Genomic DNA, 20,370 nt, shown 5'->3' on the forward strand with positions numbered 1-20,370 from the left:
TCAGTAGAATCATAATCCTATAACAAGTAAAGGATAACAAGTCTCGTTTCTTACTATTGTTGTGTAATAGGAATACGTTTTGATGGATGCTTGCCCTATGTAAGCCATTTTAATGATGATTTCATTGGTTGGTTTCATTTCACGGTGGTTGGTTTCAGAGCATGTTACAATGCTAAGGTGGAAGTGGTGAAACAGCTGGTAGCACTGACCAGTGCTGAAAGTCTGACCGTGGAAAACATCTTCAGCGAGTTTCCACTACACAGGTATGTACTGGTCTGACCGTGGAAAACATCTTCAGCGAGTTTCCACTACACAAGTATGTACTGGTCTGACCGTGGAAAACATCTTCAGCGAGTTTCCACTACACAGGTATGTACTGGTCTGACCGTGGAAAACATCTTCAGCGAGTTTCCACTACACAGGTATGTACTGGTCTGACCGTGGAAAACATCTTCAGCGAGTTTCCACTACACAGGTATGTACTGGTCTGACCGTGGAAAACATCTTCAGCGAGTTTCCACTACACAGGTTTGTACTGGTCTGACCGTGGAAAACATCTTCTGTAAGTTTCTGATACACAGGTATGTACTGGTCTGACCGTGGAAAACATCTTCTGTAAGTTTCTGATACACAGGTATGTACTGGTCTGACCATGGAAAACATCTTCTGTAAGTTTCTGATAGACAGGTATGTACTGGTCTGACCGTGGAAAACATCTTTTGTAAGATTCTGATACACAGGTGTGTACTGGTCTGACCGTGGAAAACATCTTCAGTGAGTTTGCGATACACAAAAAACATCATTATGTTACAAATGTTTTTCCAATTGATTAGAAGTTTCATGTAGAATCCATTGTAATTGAATCCATATTAAAAAACCTTTTAAAAAAATGAAATTTATTTAACAGTTATAAAAGTCCCCAGTTTACCAAGTCCTCTTGATCAGAATTGTGTAGTGTGTATTCATGATTGTCCTGTTGGATGTCGGTACCTTTGTAATAGATTGATGAAGAAAATGTACTGATTACAGTGCCTGTACCAGTGGCCGAAGTTTGGAACTGATCAAGTATTTACTGGAGCAGCCCAGCGTCAACATTAACCAACAGGGGCGAGATGGACACACAGGTAAATCAGTTATCATACACACAGGTAAATTAGTAACCATACACACAGGTAAATTAGTAATCATACACACAGGTAAATCAATAATCATACACACAGGTAAATCAGTTATACACACAGGTAAATTAGTAATACACACAGGTAAATTAGTTAATAAACACAGGTAAATATGTAATCATACACACAGATAAATCAGAAATCATACACACAGGTAAATCAGCAATACACACAGGTAAATCAGTAATTATACACACAGGTAAATAGGTAATACACACAGGTAAATCAGTAATACACACAGGTAAATTAGTTAATAAACACAGGTAAATATGTAATCATACACACAGATAAATCAGAAATCATACACACAGGTAAATCAGTAATCATACACACAGGTAAATTAGTAATCATACACACAGGTAAATCAGTAATACACACAGGTAAATCAGTAATACACACAAGTAAATCAGTAATACACACAGGTAAATCAGTAATACACACAGGTAAATCAGTAATACACACAGGTAAATTAGGTAAAATATGCATCTTGTATTGTAGCGTTACATTTGTTGCCATGGATACATCTGTACTATAATAATCTGTTTGGTGTGTTGTATTGTAGTCCTACATAGTGCCTGTTACCATGGATACATTTGTAATGTAATAAACAGTGAAGTATCTTGTATTGTAGCATTACACCGTGTCTGTTACCATGGATACATCTGTGTCTGTTACCATCGATACATCTGTACTATGAAGTATCTTGTATTATAGCGTTACACTGTCTGTTACCATGGATACATCTGTGTCTGTTACCATGGATACATCTGTACAATGAAGTATCTTGTATTGTAGCGTTACACAGTGCCTGTTACCATGGCCACATCCGTGTTGTCCAGTTCTTGTTAGAGTGTCGTGCCGACATGAATCTCGTGTCCACCATGACTGATCAAAGCTCAGGTAGTGAGAAAGTGGAGGAGCAGACAGCACTCATGTGGGCATATGAACAAGGTAAGATTTTTGACTACTTTATTGTGGTTGTGTTGATGTCCTCATACTTTATTAGTCCCCCACCGGAATCCGGGGGGGACTATAGGTTTGCGTTGTGTCCGTCCGTCTGTCCGTCCGTCCGTCCGTCCGTCTGTCCGTCCGTCCTTCCGCACACTATTTGTCCGGGCTCTATCTCCCATACTATAAGACACTGGAACTTCATACTTAGTGTGTGGGTTCCCTGTGGGAAGGCGGTGTGTCGCATACAAAAACCGGGTCACTGTGACCTATATTTTGACCTCTGACCTACATTAAAGAAAAAGCTTGTCCGGGCTCTATCTCCTACACTATAAAGCACTAGAACTTAATACTTAGTAGTATTGTTCTCTGTGGGAAGGCAGTGTGTCGCGTACAAAAACCGGGTCAATGTGACCTATATTTTGCTATTTTTTGACCTCTGACCTACATTAAAGTAAAAGTTTGTCCGGGCTCTATCTCCTACACTATAAAGGACTAGAACTTAATACTTGGTAGTATGGTTCCTTGTGGGAAGGCGGTGTGTCGCGTACCAAAACCGGGTCACTGTGACCTTTATTTTGCTATATTTTGACCTCTGACCTACATTAAAGTAAAAGTTTGTCCGGGCTCTATCTCCTACACTATAAAGGACTAGAACTTAATACTTGGTAGTATGGTTCCTTGTGGGAAGGCGGTGTGTCGCGTACAAAAACCGGGTCACTGTGACCTATATTTTGACCTCTGACCTACATTAAAGAAAAAGCTTGTCCGGGCTCTATCTCCTACACTATAAAGCACTAGAACTTAATACTTGGTAGTATGGTTCCCCGTGGGAAGGCGGTGTGTCGCGTACCAAAACCGGGTCACTGTGACCTATATTTTGACCTCTGACCTACATTAAAGAAAGAAAAATTTGTCCAGGTTCTATCTCCTACACTATTAAGTATTAGAACTTTATACTTGGTAGTATAGTTCCCTGTGGGAAGGCGGTGTGTTGCGTACCAAAACTGGGTCACTGTGACCTTTATTTTGCTATATTTTGACCTCTGACCTACATTTAAGTAAAAGCTTGTCCGGGCTCTATCTCCTACACTATTAAGGATTATAACTTTGTACTTGTTATTACAATTTCATATGTCTATTGCAGTAAAACCTGTCTATAAAGGATACCCAATAGAAAAACTAAAGGTGTCCTTCATAGACTTGTGTCCTTTATATAGAGATCATTTATAGAGTATACCTACAGTGTACATGTATTTAGTGAGAATGGGATGGTTCCTGTATAGAAGCGGGTCTCTGTAAACTACATCTTCACCTTTCAATACATTGAAGAAAATACATGACCTTATTGCATCTCGAGATTCACACTCATTGCTATTGGATCTCGAGATAACAACCCGGTGGGGGACTGTAATTCGTTGAATTATCTTGTTGTGGTTGTGTTGATGTCCTCATACTTTATTGTGGTTGTGTTGATGTCCTCATACTTTATTGTGGTTGTGTTGATGTCCTCATACTTTATTTAGGTTGTGTTGATGTCCTCATACTTTATTGTGGTTGTGTTGATGTCCTCATACTTTATTGTGGTTGTGTTGATGTCCTCATACTTTATTGTGTTATGTTGATGTCCTCATACTTTATTGTGTTGTGTTGATGTCCTCATACTTTATTGTGTTGTGTTGATGTCCTCATACTTTATTGTAGTTGTGTTGATGTCTGCATGATTTATTCCCACTTAATTTGTGGTTGTATTTATGTTGCAATGATGTACATCCAAGTTAAGGGTACCACTAGTGATGGTTACTATAACATATTTGTGTTGTCATGGTGATGGTAACTTTTACATATATGTGTTGTCATGGTGATGGTTATTACAGTATAACATATTTGTGTTGTCAATCATAGTGATGGTAACTTTAACATTTGTGTTGTCATAGTGATGGTAACTTTAACATTTGTGTTGTCATAGTGATGGTAACTTTATCATTTGTGTTGTCATGGTGATGGTTATTACAGTATAACATATTTGTGTTGTCAATCATAGTGATGGTAACTTTAACATTTGTGTTGTCATAGTGATGGTAACTTTATCATTTGTGTTGTCATGGTGATGGTTATTACAGTATAACATATTTGTGTTGTCAATCATAGTGATGGTAACTTTAACATTTGTGTTGTCATAGTGATGGTAACTTTAACATTTGTGTTGTCATGGTGATGGTTATTACAGTATAACATATTTATGTTGTCATAGTGATGGTTACTATAACATATTTGTGTTGTCATAGTGATGGTTACTATAACATATTTGTGTTGTCATGGGGATGGTAACTTAAACATATTTGTGTTGTTATAGTAATGATAAGTATAACATATTTCTGTTGTCATAGTGATGGTAACTATATCAGTATTCCTGTGATGTTTGACAGGACATGATGACATCGTGACACTTCTAAAGCACCACAAGCGGCCCCAGGATGAATCTGCCTGTGGGGACTACTCCCAGCCAGGTCAAGAAGGGTCATACGTGTCTGTCCCCTCTCCCCTGGGTAAACTCAAAAGTATAACACGAGGTAAGTCTTTACCAAGGTCATTAGGGGTCATACGTGTCTGTCCCCTCTCCCCTGGGTAAACTCAAAAGTATAACACAAGGTAAGTCTTTACCAAGGTCATTAGGGGTCATACGTGTCTGTCCCCTCCCCCTGGGTAAACTAGGAAGTATAATGCGTGGTAAGTCTTTACCAAGGTCATTAGGGGTCATACGTGTCTGTCCCCTCCCCCTGGGTTAACTAGGAAGTATAATGCGTGGTAAGTCTTTACCAAGGTCATTAGGGGTCATACGTGTCTGTCTCCTCCCCCTGGGTAAACTAAGAAGTATAATGTGTGGTAAGTCTTTACCAAGGTCATTAGGGGTCATACGTGTCTGTCTCCTCCCCCTGGGTAAACTAGGAAGTGTAATGCGTGGTAAGTCTTTACCAAGGTCATTAGGGGTCATACATGTTTGTCCCTCCCAACTAAGTTACCTTTAAAGGTTAACATAAGGTAAATCTTCACCAAGGTCAATTGGATGTGTATGTGTTTCTTTATCTGTGTTGTAACTTAAGATGAGAATGTGGATTTCCACTATCAGCCAAACGGCAAGGTTGTTGATATTTTATTATCAGATTGTACAGTTTATACAGACTTTTTATGGTAATAGTGTACAGTTTATACAGACATTTACGGTAATATTTTATAATCAGATTGTACAGTTTATACAGACATTTATGGTAATATTTTATAATCAGGTTGTACAGTTTATACAGACTTTTTATGGTAATATTGTACAGTTTATACGGACATTTTTATACAGACATTAACGTAATATCTCATTATCAGATTGTACAGTTTATACAGACATTTACGGTAATATTTTATTATCAGATTGTACAGTGTATACAGACTTTTTACGGTAATATTGTACAGTTTATACAGACATTTACGGTAATATTTTACAGTTTATACAGACATTTACGGTAATATTTTACAGTTTATACAGACATTTACGGTAATATTTTACAGTTTATACAGACATTTACGGTAATATTTTATTATCAGATTGTACAGTTTATACAGACTTTTTATGGTAATATTGTATTATCAGACTGTACAGTTTATACAGATATTTACGGTAATATTTCATTATCAGATTGTACAGTTTTTACAGTTTTTATGGTAATATTGTACAGTTTATACAGACATTTACTGTAATATTTCACAGTTTATACAGACATTTACGGTAATATTTTATTATCAGATTTTACAGTTTATACAGACATTTACGGTAATATTTTCCAGTTTATACAGACATTTACGGTAATATTTTACAGTTTATACAGACATTTACGGTAATATTTTACAGTTTATACCGACATTTACGGTAATATTTTACTGTTTATACAGACATTTACGGTAATATTTTACAGAGAAGATCGATGTCCTACAGCTGAGGTCTACCCTACCTCGTCACTACCACCTTAATATCAGTGACCTGGACTTTGAGGAGGTCATCGGCAGTGGTTCGTTTGGCAAAGTGTTCAAGGGACGATACGATGGCAAGGTTGTGGCCATTAAAAGGTATCAACATCCACAGTAGATGTCATACATTAAAATCAACAGTAGATGTCATACATTAAAATCATCAGTAGATGTCATACATTAAAATCATCAGTAGATGTCATACATTAAAATCATCAGTAGATCGGTCAGGTTTCTACTTTAATTTCATCTCGACAGGTGATATATAAAAATAAAAGTTTAATGTCAGACACTTATAAGCAAGTTCCATCAAATTAATCACACTTGTTAGCAAGAATGAGAGTAAGCAGGAGGTCTTCAGAACACCATTTTGGTGTACAGTAAAACTAGGTTAGGTCGACAGATTTTTAAATTATTCCGCATATTATTGATACTATTGCATCAGTATATTCAGAATTTAGGTATAGATAAATAAATCAATGACAGACAAATATTGTGCATGTTTTGACATGATAAGTAATTTATCGTCTATATTTTCCTTCCATGTTTTGACATGAAAGGTAATTTATCGTCTGTATTTTCCTTCCATGTTTTGACATGACATGTAATTATACCCCCCACAACGAAGTTAGGGAGGTATACTGGAATCAGGTTGTCCGTCCGTCCATCTGTAGACACAATGATGTACCAACTTCTCCTCCTGAATTACTGAGGGAATTTCAACGAAACTTTATGGCAATAACCCTTATACATTTTGTGGTATATAACATGTATTCCTGTTTTACAGGTATAGGGCAAACTCATTTGGTGCTAAGTCTGATGTAGACATGTATACCATTTTGTGGTATATAACATGTATTCCTGTTTTACAGGTATAGGGCAAACTCATTTGGTGCTAAGTCTGATGTAGACATGTATACCATTTTGTGGTATATCACATGTATTCCTATTTTACAGGTATAGGGCAAACTCATTTGGTGCTAAGTCTGATGTAGACATGTATACCATTTTGTGGTATATAACATGTATTCCTGTTTTACAGGTATAGGGCAAACTCATTTGGTGCTAAGTCTGATGTAGACATGTATACCATTTTGTGGTATATCACATGTATTCCTATTTTACAGGTATAGGGCAAACTCATTTGGTGCTAAGTCTGATGTAGACATGTATACCATTTTGTGGTATATCACATGTATTCCTATTTTACAGGTATAGGGCAAACTCATTTGGTGCTAAGTCTGATGTGGACATGTTCTGTAGGGAGGTTGCTATACTGTCCAAATTAAACAGTCCATATGTAATCAACTTTGTGGGGGCGTGCCTGGATGATCCTAGTGTAAGTATAAAAACAGTACGAGCATTAACAGGAGGGCTTAAAAGTTTGTTACACAACATCTGTATGCGATACACTTTGTGTGTGGGTGTTTTGTCTGTATGTGAAACACTTGTGTGTGGATGTTTTATCTGTATGTGATACACTTTGTGTGTTTTGTCTGTATGTGAAACACTTTGTGTGTGTATGTTTTGTCTGTATGTGAAACACTTGTGTGTGGATGTTTTATCTGTATGTGATACACTTTGTGTGTTTTGTCTGTATGCGATACACTTTGTGTGTGGGTGTTTTGTCTGTATGTGATACACTTTGTGTGTTTTGCCTGTATGTGATACACTTTGTGTGTGGGTGTTTTGTCTGTATGTGATACACTTTGTGTGTGGATGTTTTGTCTGTATGCGATACACTTTGTGTGTGGGTGTTTTGTCTGTATGTGATACACTTTGTGTGTTTTGCCTGTATGTGATACACTTTTTGTGTGGGTGTTTTGTCTGTATGTGATACACTTTGTGTGTTTTGCCTGTATGTGATACACTTTGTGTTGGTGTTTTGTCTGTATGTGATACACTTCGTGTGTGTGTGTTTTGTCTGTATGTGATACACTTTGTGTATTTTGTCTGTATGTGATACACTTTGTGTTGGTGTTTTGTCTGTATGTGATACACTTTATGTGTGGGTGTTTTGTCTGTATGTGATACAATTTGTGTATTTTGTCTGTATATGATACACTTTGTGTGTGTGTGTTTTGTCTGTATGTGATACACTTTGTGAGTTTTGCCTGTATGTGATACACTTTGTGTGTTTTGTCTGTATGTGATACACTTTGTGTGTTTTGTCTGTATGTGATACACTTTGTGTGTTTTGTCTGTATGTGATACACTTTGTGTGTGTGTGTTTTGTCTGTATGTGATACACTTTGTGTGTGTGTGTTACGTCTGTATGTGATACACTTTGTGTGTGTGTGTTTTGTCTGTGTGTGATACACTTTGTGTGTGTGTGTTTTGTCTGTATGTGATACACTTTGTGTGTGGATGTTTTGTCTGTATATGTCCCAGGTTGTGTGTGGGTGTTTTGTCTGTATGTGATACACTTTGTGTGTTTTGTCTGTATGTGATACACTTTGTGTTTTGGTGTTTTGTCTGTATGTGATACACTTTGTGTGTGTGTGTGTTTTGTCTGAATGTGATACACTTTGTGTTGGTGTTTTGTCTGTATGTGATACACTTTGTGTGTTTTGCCTGTATGTGATACACTTTGTGTGTGGGTGTTTTGTCTGTATGTGATACACTTTGTGTGTGTGAGTTTTGTCTGAATGTGATACACTTTGTGTTGGTGTTTTGTCTGTATGTGATACACTTTGTGTGTGTGGGTGTTTTGTCTGTATGTGATACACTTTGTGTGTGTGTGTTTTGTCTGTATGTGATACACTTTGTGTGTTTTGTCTGTATGTGATACACTTTGTGTGTTTTGTCTATGTGATACACTTTGTGTGTGTGTTTTGTCTGTATGTGATACACTTTGTGTGTGGGTGTTTTGTCTGTATGTGATACTTTTTGTGTGTGTGTGTTTTGTCTGTATGTGATACACTATGTGTGTTTTGTCTTCATGTGATACACTTTGTGTGTGTGTGTTTTGGCTGTTTGTTATACACTTTGTGTGTGGGTGTTTTTGGGAAGCACATCCCTTTTCAAATGGCATAGATTTAGCTCTACATGTTTTTTATAAAGATATTACTTTGGTGTATAAAATTATTGTTTAAACTGTTATTAATTGTGTCTTTTCAGCAATTTGCCATTGTTACTCAGTTTGTGTCAGGTGGCTCCCTCTTCAGTATCCTTCATGAACAAAAAAGGTAACTAACCAGGTTCTCCCATATATACTGTGACTCTGTGAACTAAAGGGGCCTAACTCCATCATGTTAAAGTATACTGGAAAGCTGAACCAAAGGGTGATAAGTTCAACATGTTAAATTATACTTGAAAGCTGAACCAACGGGAGATAACTCCTTATAACATATATTTATTGAAGCTACTTAATTATTAAGACTGAGGTTACAGTATAGTTTGACCAATATTAATGAATTTAAACACATCTTTCCAGAGTTATAGATCTGCATTCCAAACTGACCATAGCTGTAGACATGGCCAGGGGTATGGCCTACCTCCACACACTGCCTCAACCAATCATACACCGCGACCTCAACAGCCACAACGTCTTACTCGATGAAAATGGACATGCTCTTGTGGCAGATTTTGGAGGTATGACACTGTGTCTGATCAGAAAAATAAAATGGCCAACAGGTGGCCCTACTGATCCCTAGTTGTGCTCATTCGGTTTTGAGTATTGTTAGAAAGATAAAATGGCTGAAGAGCAGCCATCTTGGATTTTAAGAGTTGAAAATTGTATTTCTTTCTCAAACTTAATATGTAGGTTTCCCATGATTCCCAGTTGTGACCATACCATTCTGAGTCTTAGTGGGGAAAAATGACCAACTGGTAGACATCTTTCATTTTGACAGTTGAAGGTTGCTATCAACTTTTCTTGAGAAGTATATTATTAGCTCACCTGGTCCGAAGGACCAAGGTGAGCTTATGCCATACCGTGGCGTCCGTCGTCCGTCGTCCGTCCGTCGTCCGTCCGTCCGTCAACAATTGACTTCTTCTTCATAACCACTGATCAGAATTTGACCAAATTTGGTCAGAAGCATCCCTATGGGTAGGGGACTCAAAATTGTACAAATGATGGGGCTGACCCCCCAGGGGCCTGAAGGGCGGGGCCAAAAGGGGTCAATTTGGCTATATTGATATAAACAACTTCTTCTCTGAAACCGAGCAAAGGATATTGCTCCTATTTGCCCGGAAGCATCACTATGAGGTGGGGACTCAAAATTGTACAAATGGTGGTGCTGACCCCCTAGGGGCCTGAGGGGCGGGGCATAAATGGGTCAATATAGCTATATTGATATTAACGACTTTTTCTCTGGAACCGAGCAATGGATATCACTCATATTTGCCTGGCAGCATCACTTTGGGGTGGGGATTCAAAATTGTACAAATGATGGGACTGACCCCCTAGGGGCCTGAGGGGCGGGGCCAAAATGGGTCAATATAGCTATATTGATAATACGGACTTCTTCTCTGAAACCGAACAATGGATATCGCTCATATTTGCCTGGTAGCATTACTTTAGGGTTGGGATTCAAAATTGTACAAATGATGGAGCTGACCCCCAGGGGCCTGAGGGGCGGGGCCAAATGTGGTCAATTGGGCTATATTGATATAAACAACTTCTTCTCTGGAACCAAGCAATGGCTATCGCTTATATTTGCCTGGTAGCATCACTATGGGGTGGGGATTCAAAATTGTACAAATGATGGGGCTGACCCCCCAGGGGCCTGAGGGGCGGGGCCGAATGTGGTCAATTTGGCTATATTGATATAAATGACTTCTTCTCTGAAACCGAGCAATGGCTGTCGCTCATATTTGCCTGGTAGCATCGCTATGGGGTTGGGATTCAAAATTGTACAAATGATGGAGCTGACCCCCAGGGGCCTGAGGGGTGGGGCCAAATGTGGTCAATCGGGCTATATTCATATAATTGACTTCTTCTCTGGAACCAAGCTATGGATATCTCATATTTGCCTGGTAGCATCACCTTGGGGTAAGAATTTGAAATTGTACAAATGACGGGGTCGACCCCCCCTGGGGGCTAAGGGGCGGGGCCAAAAGGGGTCAGTTTTGCAAAATTGAAATAAACGACTTCTGCTCTGAAACTAAGCAATGGATTTTGCTCATATTTCCCGGGTAGCATCCCTATGGGATGGGGATTCAAAATTGTACAAATGATGGGGCTAACCCCCCCAGGGGCCTGAGGGGCGGGGCAAAAATTGGTCAATTTGTTTAAACAACTTCTTCTCTGAAACTTAGCAATGGATATTACTCACATTTGTATGGTAGCATGGTTATGGGATGGGGATTCAAAATTGTAAAAATGTTGGGGTTGACCCGGGCCGCCAGGGGGCTGAGGGGTGGGGCCAAAAGGGGTCAATTTGGCTAAATTGATTTAAACAACTTATTCTCTGAAACTAAGCAATGGTTTGACTTGTAGCATCCTATTGGGGTAGGGATTCAAAATTGCATAAAGGAACGAGCTGACCCCCAAGGGGGCAGAGGTCAGGGTCAAAAGGGGTCAATTGGTCTAAACAAGTTCTTCTCTGAAACTAAGCAATGGATATCACTCACATTTGTGTGGTAGCATCCCTCTGAGGTCGCGGATTAATGCACTTTTTGAAATTTTCAGTATTAAAATAAAACCAATGTACATGTACCCATATAAAATGCTTATGATATACATGTATATTGACATATCAATACCAGCGACAAATATACTTCAGCATCATTCTTGTTTCATATCTCATGAAACCAGGTGAGCGATACAGGCCCTCTGGGCCTCTTGTTCATGTTTCATTTGCTGGTTACCCTCAGTCTTTATTTTGTCTGTGCAATTTTAGATTTCAAGTGATTGGATAAACAAAATGGTTGACTGTCATCCACCCAAAAATGACGATTAGTTGACCACTTTGGATTTTGACAATTGAAATTTGTTTTCACTATTTCTTAGAAAGTTCTTGTTGGATCTTGCTTAAATTTCATATGTGGGTGTGTCAATCAAATGAATAAGATGATAGAAGGTAAAAGTGTAGAAAAGATCAGTCTTACATAAAACCAATGAAGATCATTTAATGGTGAGTGCCAAGATCCCGGTTGGATCTCAAGATTTCAATATTCAATCATGTTTTGGGGCAAAGCTTATGGTAAGGGTATACATAAGGCATTATGGTAGCATCAGGGGAATGTTTGTGTCCTATAACTGTTTATATTTGATCATTGTACCCAGTGTTTGTCTGTCTGTCAGTCTATCGATCTGTCAGTGTGTGACATTATACAGACAACTCCTACAATTTTTATCAAACTCTGTGGATGTAGTCATCATACACTGACGTTGTACACCTTACATTATTTTTTTTAATTTTCCTATTTTGACTCTTTAGCTATGACTGAGTTTTGCCTGGATATCTTCTCCTACATTTTATCCAAACTTTGTAAAACATTGCTGATCCAGTCATCACATACTGAAGTTGTTCTATTTGTGTTTGGGACAGAGTGGGAATCAGTGTGGATTGGGGAGGGGCTATAGTCATTCATACTGGGGGCAGTTCTATTTGTGTTTGGGGTGGAGTGGGAATCAGGGTGGATTGGGGAGGGGTTATAAGTCATTAATCATGGGGACAGTTCTAGTTAATGAAATGCTCTTCTCAAACAAACATGTGTTTTGTTCCAGAATCCAGATTTTTACGATCCCTGGAGGACAATATGACAAAACAACCTGGTGTGAGTATAGGATGCGAGATCATTATCAGATTATCAGTATGTTGGTAACCCGAGCTGGGCTGTTCTACTAAGATTGATACTCATTATCAGATTATCAGTATGTTGGTAACCCGAGCTGGGCTGTTCCATCAGTATGTTGGTAACCCGAGCTGGGCTGTTCCATCAGTATGTTGGTAACCCGAGCTGGGCTGTTCCATCAATATGTTGGTAACCCGAGCTGGGCTGTTCCATCAGTATGTTGGTAACCCGAGCTGGGCTGTTCCATCAGTATGTTGGTAACCCGAGCTGGGCTGTTCCATCAATATGTTGGTAACCCGAGCTGGGCTGTTCCATCAGTATGTTGGTAACCCGAGCTGGGCTGTTCCATCAGTATGTTGGTAACCCGAGCTGGGCTGTTCCATCAGTATGTTGGTAACCCGAGCTGGGCTGTTCCATCAGTATGTTAGTAACCCGAGCTGGACTGTTCTACAAAGATTGATACTATTGTACATTTATATATATCTGGAATATCCAAAAAGAAATTCTTAAAAAATCAGTTTATTATCAAAACTCTTGACAAGGACGTCTAAAGAGGAGATTACATGTTAATTTACAGAATCTCCGTTGGATGGCGCCCGAGATATTTACACAGTGTACCAAGTACAGTATAAAAGCAGACATGTTCAGCTACTCCCTGTGTCTGTGGGAACTGCTTGCTGGAGAACTGCCATTCGGCCACCTCAAACCTGGTAGGTCTGCAAACAGCGCTTCTTTTTGCTGTAGGTTCTGGCTGGTGATGTGGCACTTATTAGGGCCCCGCATTGAGAGATGCGGGTGCCCTATAGTAATCAAGTTGTCTGTCCGTCCGTCCGTCCGTCTGTCCGTCCGTCCGTCTGTCCGGTTTTTTTCTTCTGCACAAAAATGATTGAAGGAGATGAAGGATTTGTATCAAATTGGAACTGATGATTCCTCATGCATCCTAGATCAGATGTGTAGTATTTCATGCAAATCGGATTCAAAATGGCTGTTAGGCGGCCATATTGGATTTTAACATTAACATGAAAATACTGGATCTTTGTTGTTTTTAACTGTTCACTATTCGATTATGCAAAGTTGTCAAGAAATAAACCAAGAGTTAACTGACAGAATGATCAAACTCATAGTTCAAGGTCACAAGTTCAAAGGTCAACGGTCAAGGTCATCCTGGGTCGGCTTCAAAATGCCAGGTAATCGACCCTTTTGGATTTTAGCAGTCAAAACAATTTTGACATTTTCTTATCAATGAAGGATCTTGTTCTCAATTGGAAACTTTGATTGCTTCAACAATTTAAATTCGTTTGAAGGATTTAAAAGGTCTAAAATTGTCATTTACTTTTTTTTTTAGAAAAGGAATGTAATCCTATCATTATTCAAAAGGCTTTATTCAGCACAAATCATCTAATAACATGAAATGTTTGTTGCTTACTTAGTTTTCCGACGTGATCTCACCATCAACTGCTCCTATACTAATAACCTAAGTTGAATATAATATTATATAACTTATTGTAGTTTGTACTAATAACCTGGTTAATTATTTAATCATTTTTGGGGCAAGCTATTGTAAGGTATACCAAGGCATTATGTTAACACAGGAATGTTGTGTCTATACCTGTTATGTGATCATTGTGACCCAAGCTTGTCTGTCTTCCATCTATCAATCTGTCAGTGGTGACATTATTACTGACAGCTCTGTTTTATAAACTTGTGGATTGAGGCATCCACACATGACGTTGTACACCTACATATTTTTTTTAATGTCCTATTTTGACTCTTTACTATGACCGAGTCTTGCCTGGATTTTCTCCTACATGTACCAAAACTTTGTAAGAATTAGGATGTGTATCCAGTATCAACTACTGACTTGTCCTTAGTGTTGTGTTTGGCAGAGGATTCAAAGTGTGATTGGGGAGGGGCCTATTGTCTTTACATATAGGTGGGCATTTATTTTGTTTGGTGTGAGTGGATCCATGGTGGATTGGGAAGGGTTAGAATCATTATCATGGGACAGTCTAGTTAATGTAATGCTTTTCAAGCACTATGAAACCGTCTGTTGCCATGGTAACAAATGGAGGTTTCTGATTGGTTGAAATTATTGGGAATTTCGAGTTGATTTTGGGAAAAAATCAGGCTAAAACGCATTGAGAAGGGGTCGTTTGGCGCACCCAGTTATATAGACAGGAAAAAACACTGACAATAATTATTACATTTACCCTGAAGGGTCAGACACATAGCGGGGCCCTTTCTGACGTGTCAGTGTTCTAGTTAAGGTGGACAATGTCAAACTGTAAACATTTGAACTTTTGAACTTTGTGTGTGTTTATGTATTGACACACGATAAGTCCTCAACAGTCCAAGAGCCTGGTTAAAATGCTAACACAAACAGAGTTAGTTTTAACATGATTTAAAAATGTATTTATTGATTGATTATATGATTAGATTTCTGAAATGTACATGGTTTTTAGGACATCGCAAATTAAAATAAACGTTTTCACCTTGATTTTGCTGATTTCTGATGTGAAATATTGAGGGAATTTCGATTATTCTGGTAAAATAGCTAAAAATTATGGGATGGTAATGTCATTTTTTACCTTTGTAGTTACAGAGGACATTTTTGCATCACCTCGTCCGTTATTTAACTTTTGATTCAATATTCATCTTATTGCAAGCGCTGCAGCAGCTGAGTGGCTCCACTACGAGACCACCAATACAGTAACCTTCCCCAACCTGGTGGCATCCTTCAGCGCGGCTGGAACGCCTCGGCGAGGTAGGTGTTCCTCTACTTCAATTTCAATTTTTTAAATAACATTGGAAGGAAAGAAGAAATAGTAAGGAATACACTTTTTATTCATTACTTTTTTCCTGGTTTTTTGTTGAATTCGATTAGCAAGTTGTAAGAATAAACCAAGAGTTAACTGACAGATGATCAAACTCATAGTTCAAGGTCACAAGTTCAAAGGTCAACGGTCAAGGTCATCCTGGGTCGGCTTTCAAAATGCCAGGTAATCGACCCTTTTGGATTTTAGCAGTCAAAACAATTTTGACATTTTCTTATCAATGAAGGATCTTGTTCTCAATTGGAAACTTTGATTGCTTCAACAATTTAAATTCGTTTGAAGGATTTAAAAGGTCTAAAATTGTCATTTACTTTTTTTTTTAGAAAAGGAATGTAATCCTATCATTATTCAAAAGGCTTTATTCAGCACAAATCATCTAATAACATGAAATGTTTGTGCTTACTTAGTTTTCCGACGTGATATCACCATCAACTGCTCCTATACTAATAACCTAAGTTGAATATAATATTATATAACTTATTGTAGTTTGTACTAATAACCTGGTTAATTATATAAATTTCCCATTGAAGTTTGTACTTATAACCTGGTTAATCTTATAACCTGATTGATTTTAATTTGTAGCAATAACCAGGTTAACTGTAATTTTGTTTAATAAATAACCTGGTTTATTAGGGCCCCGCATCGAAAATGTGGTGCCCTATAGTAATCAGGTTGTCTGTCTGTCTGTCCGTCCGTCTGTCCGTTTTTTTCTTTTGCGCCAAATTATTGACAAGAGTTGAAGGATTTCGGTGAAAATTGGTACCACTTACGAAACCGTCTGTTGCCATGGTAACAAATGGAGGTTTCTGATTGGTTGAAATTTCTATATTGTTCGATTTCGGTGAAAATTGGTACATAGTGGTTTTTAGGGAAGCCAAACACAATGGTACCACTTATGAAACCGTCTGTTGCCATGGTAACAAATGGAGGTTTCTGATTGGTTGAAATTATTGGGAATTTTCGAGTTGATTTTGGGAAAAAATCAGGCTAAAACGCATTGAGAATGGGGTCGTTTGGCGCACCCAGTTATATAGACAGGAAAAACACTGACAATAATTATTACATTTACCCTGAAGGGTCAGACACATAGCGGGGCCCTTTCTGACGTGTCAGTGTTCTAGTTAAGGTGGACAATGTCAAACTGTAAACATTTGAACTTTTGAACTTTTGTGTGTAAATAGTATTGAACACACTGATCAAGTCCTCAAAAGTCCCAAGGAGACCTGATTAAAAAGACTTAAAAACAAACAGAGTATAAGTTTTAACATGACTTTATAATGTATATATAGATATTGATAGGATACTGATAAACTTCATGACAGTGCTTTTGGGATCAAACATCATCGATGTGCTGTCAAATTTGAAAAAAAAAATGTTTTAAACTTTGGGATTTTGCTGTATTTTCATCAGAAGAGAAGTGAGGGTATACACATTTTACATTCTCTGGTTGTGATATTTACATAATAGATTCTATGGTAGATGGTAATGTCATATTTTTTACCTGTTGTAGTTACAGAAGGACAGTTTTGCATCACCTCGTCCGTTATTTAACTTTCTGATTCAATATTCATCTTATTTGCAGCTGCTGCAGCAGCTGAGATGGCCTACCACAATACGAGACCACCAATAGCAGTTACCTTCCCCAAACCACTGGTGGCCATCCTTCAGCGCGGCTGGAACGCCTCGGCAGAGGTAGGTTGTTCTTTCATACATATCATCATCATTCTAATTCTTTAAATAACATGGATTGAAGTTAGTAATGGATAATATGATTATACCATATCTGTATGAGTTGTCCTATTTCCATGGTTACAGGAGATGAAGTTAGTAATGGGTAATACCATGTCTGTATGAGTTGTCCTATTTCCATGGTTACAGGAGATGAAGTTAGTAATGGATAATACCATGTCTGTATGAGTTGTCCTATTTCCATGGTTACGGGAGATGAAGTTAGTAATGGATAATACCATGTCTGTATGAGTTGTCCTATTTCCATGGTTACAGGAGATGAAGCTTAGTAATGGGTAATACCATGTCTGTATGAGTTGTCCTATTTCCATGGTTACAGGATAGACCTGAATTTAAAGAGATTGTAACTATTCTGGAGGATTGTAAACAGTCTCAGGGTGCTGCTCTCCTCAGTAACTCCCCGATCAGTGTGTCCCTTGTGTCACGACTCTCACCAATCAGAGACGAGGAGGAAGGAGAGGAAGGTCGTGACACTCCGCCCCTCGCTGGTCATGTGACAGCACTTAGGTCACACTGGGAACAGGAAGCCACCAGACACAGGTAACATACCAAATATCACCATATATATACAGGGACAAAGATACTGAGGGGATCATTCAGAGTTAGCGCCACAAACACAGACATGTTCAGAGTTAGGGCCACAAACACAGACATGTTCAGAGTTAGCGCCACAAACACAGACATGTTCAGAGTTAGGGCCACAAACACAGACATGTTCAGAGTTAGGGCCACAAACACAGACATGTTCAGTGTTAGGGCCACAAACACAGACATGTTCAGAGTTAGGGCCACAAACACAGACACGTTCAGAGTAAGGGAAGCAAACACAGACATGTTCAGAGTAAGGGAAGCAAACACAGACATGTTCAGAATTGGGGCCACAAACACAGACACGTTCAGAGTTAGGGCCACAAACACAGACATGTTCAGAATTGGGGCCACAAACACAGACATGTTCAGAGTTAGGGAAGCAAACACAGACATGTTCAGAATTGGGGCCACAAACACAGACATGTTCAGAGTTAGGGCCACAAACACAGACATGTTCAGAGTTAGGGCCACAAACACAGACATGTTCAGAGTTAGGGCCACAAACACAGACACGTTCAGAGTTAGGGCCACTAACACTAACTTATTCAGAGCTTGGGCCACATAATTGCAAAATAACAGTCAAACCAGTAAGCATATCTATATGAATGTGTCTGCCTTTCTCTGTACACAGCTATCTGTTGTGTTTAAAGCTGAGTTTTCTTTGACAGTGTTGTTCCCGATGATGAACTGAAGCGACGTCTTCAGTACCCACAGATAGACAAGAATGGTGAGTCTGAAGTTATCCAATACTTTACCATCTGGGAAGTACTTTTATCCCTCACCGCCAGTTAATATTGTAACAGAATATGTTATTGCTGTAAAAGTTCAAGTTTTGAGTTGAAAAATCTTCTCAATACAGCAAAACATTCAGTCTGTAAAGGTGACTCATGGGAGCAGTGGCCTTTATTTATGTACATAGTAGACAGGTGGCCCTTACATAGGTGATCGTTGACTGTGAATCGTGTTACATTGGGACCCGTGGCCCTTACATAGGTGATCGTTGACTGTGAATCGTGTAACATTGGGACCCAGAACAGGTGGCCCTTACATAGGTGATCGTTGACTGTGAATCGTGTAACATTGGGACCCAGAACAGTTGGCCCTTACATAGGTGATCGTTGACTGTGAATCGTGTTACATTGGGACCTAAAACAGTTGGCCCTTACATAGGGGATAGTTGACTGTGAATCGTGTTACATTGGAACCTGAAACAGGTGGCCCTTACATAGGTGATCGTTGACTGTGAATCGTGTTACATTGGAACCTGAAACAGGTGGCCCTTACATAGGTGATCGTTGACTGTGAATCGTGTTACATTGGAACCTGAAACAGGTGGCCCTTACATAGGTGATCGTTGACTGTGAATCGTGTAACATTGGGACCTAAAACAGTTGGCCCTTACATAGGTGATCGTTGACTGTGAATTATGTTACATTGGGACCCAAAACAGTTGGCCCTTACATAGGTGATCATTGACTGTGAATCGTGTAACATAGAGACCCAGAACAGTTGGCCCTTACATAGGTGATCGTTGACTGTGAATCGTGTAACATAGAGACCCAGAACAGTTGGCCCTTACATAGGTGATCGTTGACTGTGAATTATGTTACATTGGGACCCAGAACAGTTGGCCCTTACATAGGGATCGTTGACTGTGAATCGTGTAACATAGAGACCCAGAACAGTTGGTACTTACATAGGTGATCGTTGACTGTGAATCGTGTTACATTGGGACCTAAAACAGTTGGTACTTACATAGGTGATCGTTGACTGTGAATCGTGTTACATTGGGACCTAAAACAGTTGGCACTTACATAGGGATCGTTGACTGTGAATTATGTTACATTGGGACCTAAAACAGTTGGCACTTACATAGGTGATTTGTTGACTGTGAATCGTGTAACATAGAGACCCAGAACAGTTGGCCCTTACATAGGTGATCGTTGACTGTGAATCGTGTAACATTGGGACCTAAAACAGTTGGCCCTTACATAGGGGATCAATGACTGTGAATTATGTTACATTGGGACCCGTGGCCCTTACATAGGTGATCGTTGACTGTGAATCGTGTTACATTGGGACCCGTGGCCCTTACATAGGTGATTTGTTGACTGTGGATCGTGTTACATTGGGACCTAAAACAGTTGGCCCTTACATAGGGATCGTTGACTGTGAATCGTGTTACATTGGGACCCAAAACAGTTGGCCCTTACATAGGTGACCATTGACTGTCAATCATGTTACATTGGGACCCAGAACAGTTGGCCCTTACATAGGTGATTTGTTGACTGAATCGTGTAACATTGGGA

At 39.0% G+C, this 20,370-nt stretch overlaps 1 protein-coding gene across 1 annotated transcript in view; it reads left to right on the forward strand.

Moving 5' to 3' along the window:
* LOC117344219 (serine/threonine-protein kinase TNNI3K-like) overlaps positions 1 to 20,370 on the forward strand; it is a 48,982-nt gene that overhangs the window by 18,426 nt on the left and 10,186 nt on the right. Inside the window, exons 10-22 of the mRNA XM_033906893.1 lie at positions 159 to 263; positions 1,030 to 1,124; positions 1,974 to 2,129; positions 4,556 to 4,699; positions 6,092 to 6,242; positions 7,356 to 7,482; positions 9,264 to 9,331; positions 9,580 to 9,737; positions 12,820 to 12,869; positions 13,465 to 13,597; positions 17,304 to 17,413; positions 17,790 to 18,010; positions 18,730 to 18,788. Of these exons, the coding sequence (XP_033762784.1) occupies positions 159 to 263; positions 1,030 to 1,124; positions 1,974 to 2,129; positions 4,556 to 4,699; positions 6,092 to 6,242; positions 7,356 to 7,482; positions 9,264 to 9,331; positions 9,580 to 9,737; positions 12,820 to 12,869; positions 13,465 to 13,597; positions 17,304 to 17,413; positions 17,790 to 18,010; positions 18,730 to 18,788 (1,577 nt within the window). The remainder of the gene's footprint in view (positions 1 to 158; positions 264 to 1,029; positions 1,125 to 1,973; positions 2,130 to 4,555; positions 4,700 to 6,091; positions 6,243 to 7,355; positions 7,483 to 9,263; positions 9,332 to 9,579; positions 9,738 to 12,819; positions 12,870 to 13,464; positions 13,598 to 17,303; positions 17,414 to 17,789; positions 18,011 to 18,729; positions 18,789 to 20,370) is intronic.

This window comes from Pecten maximus, chromosome 2, assembly GCF_902652985.1.
Source record: "Pecten maximus chromosome 2, xPecMax1.1, whole genome shotgun sequence".
In the NCBI taxonomy this organism is placed as follows: Eukaryota; Metazoa; Mollusca; class Bivalvia; order Pectinida; family Pectinidae; genus Pecten; species Pecten maximus.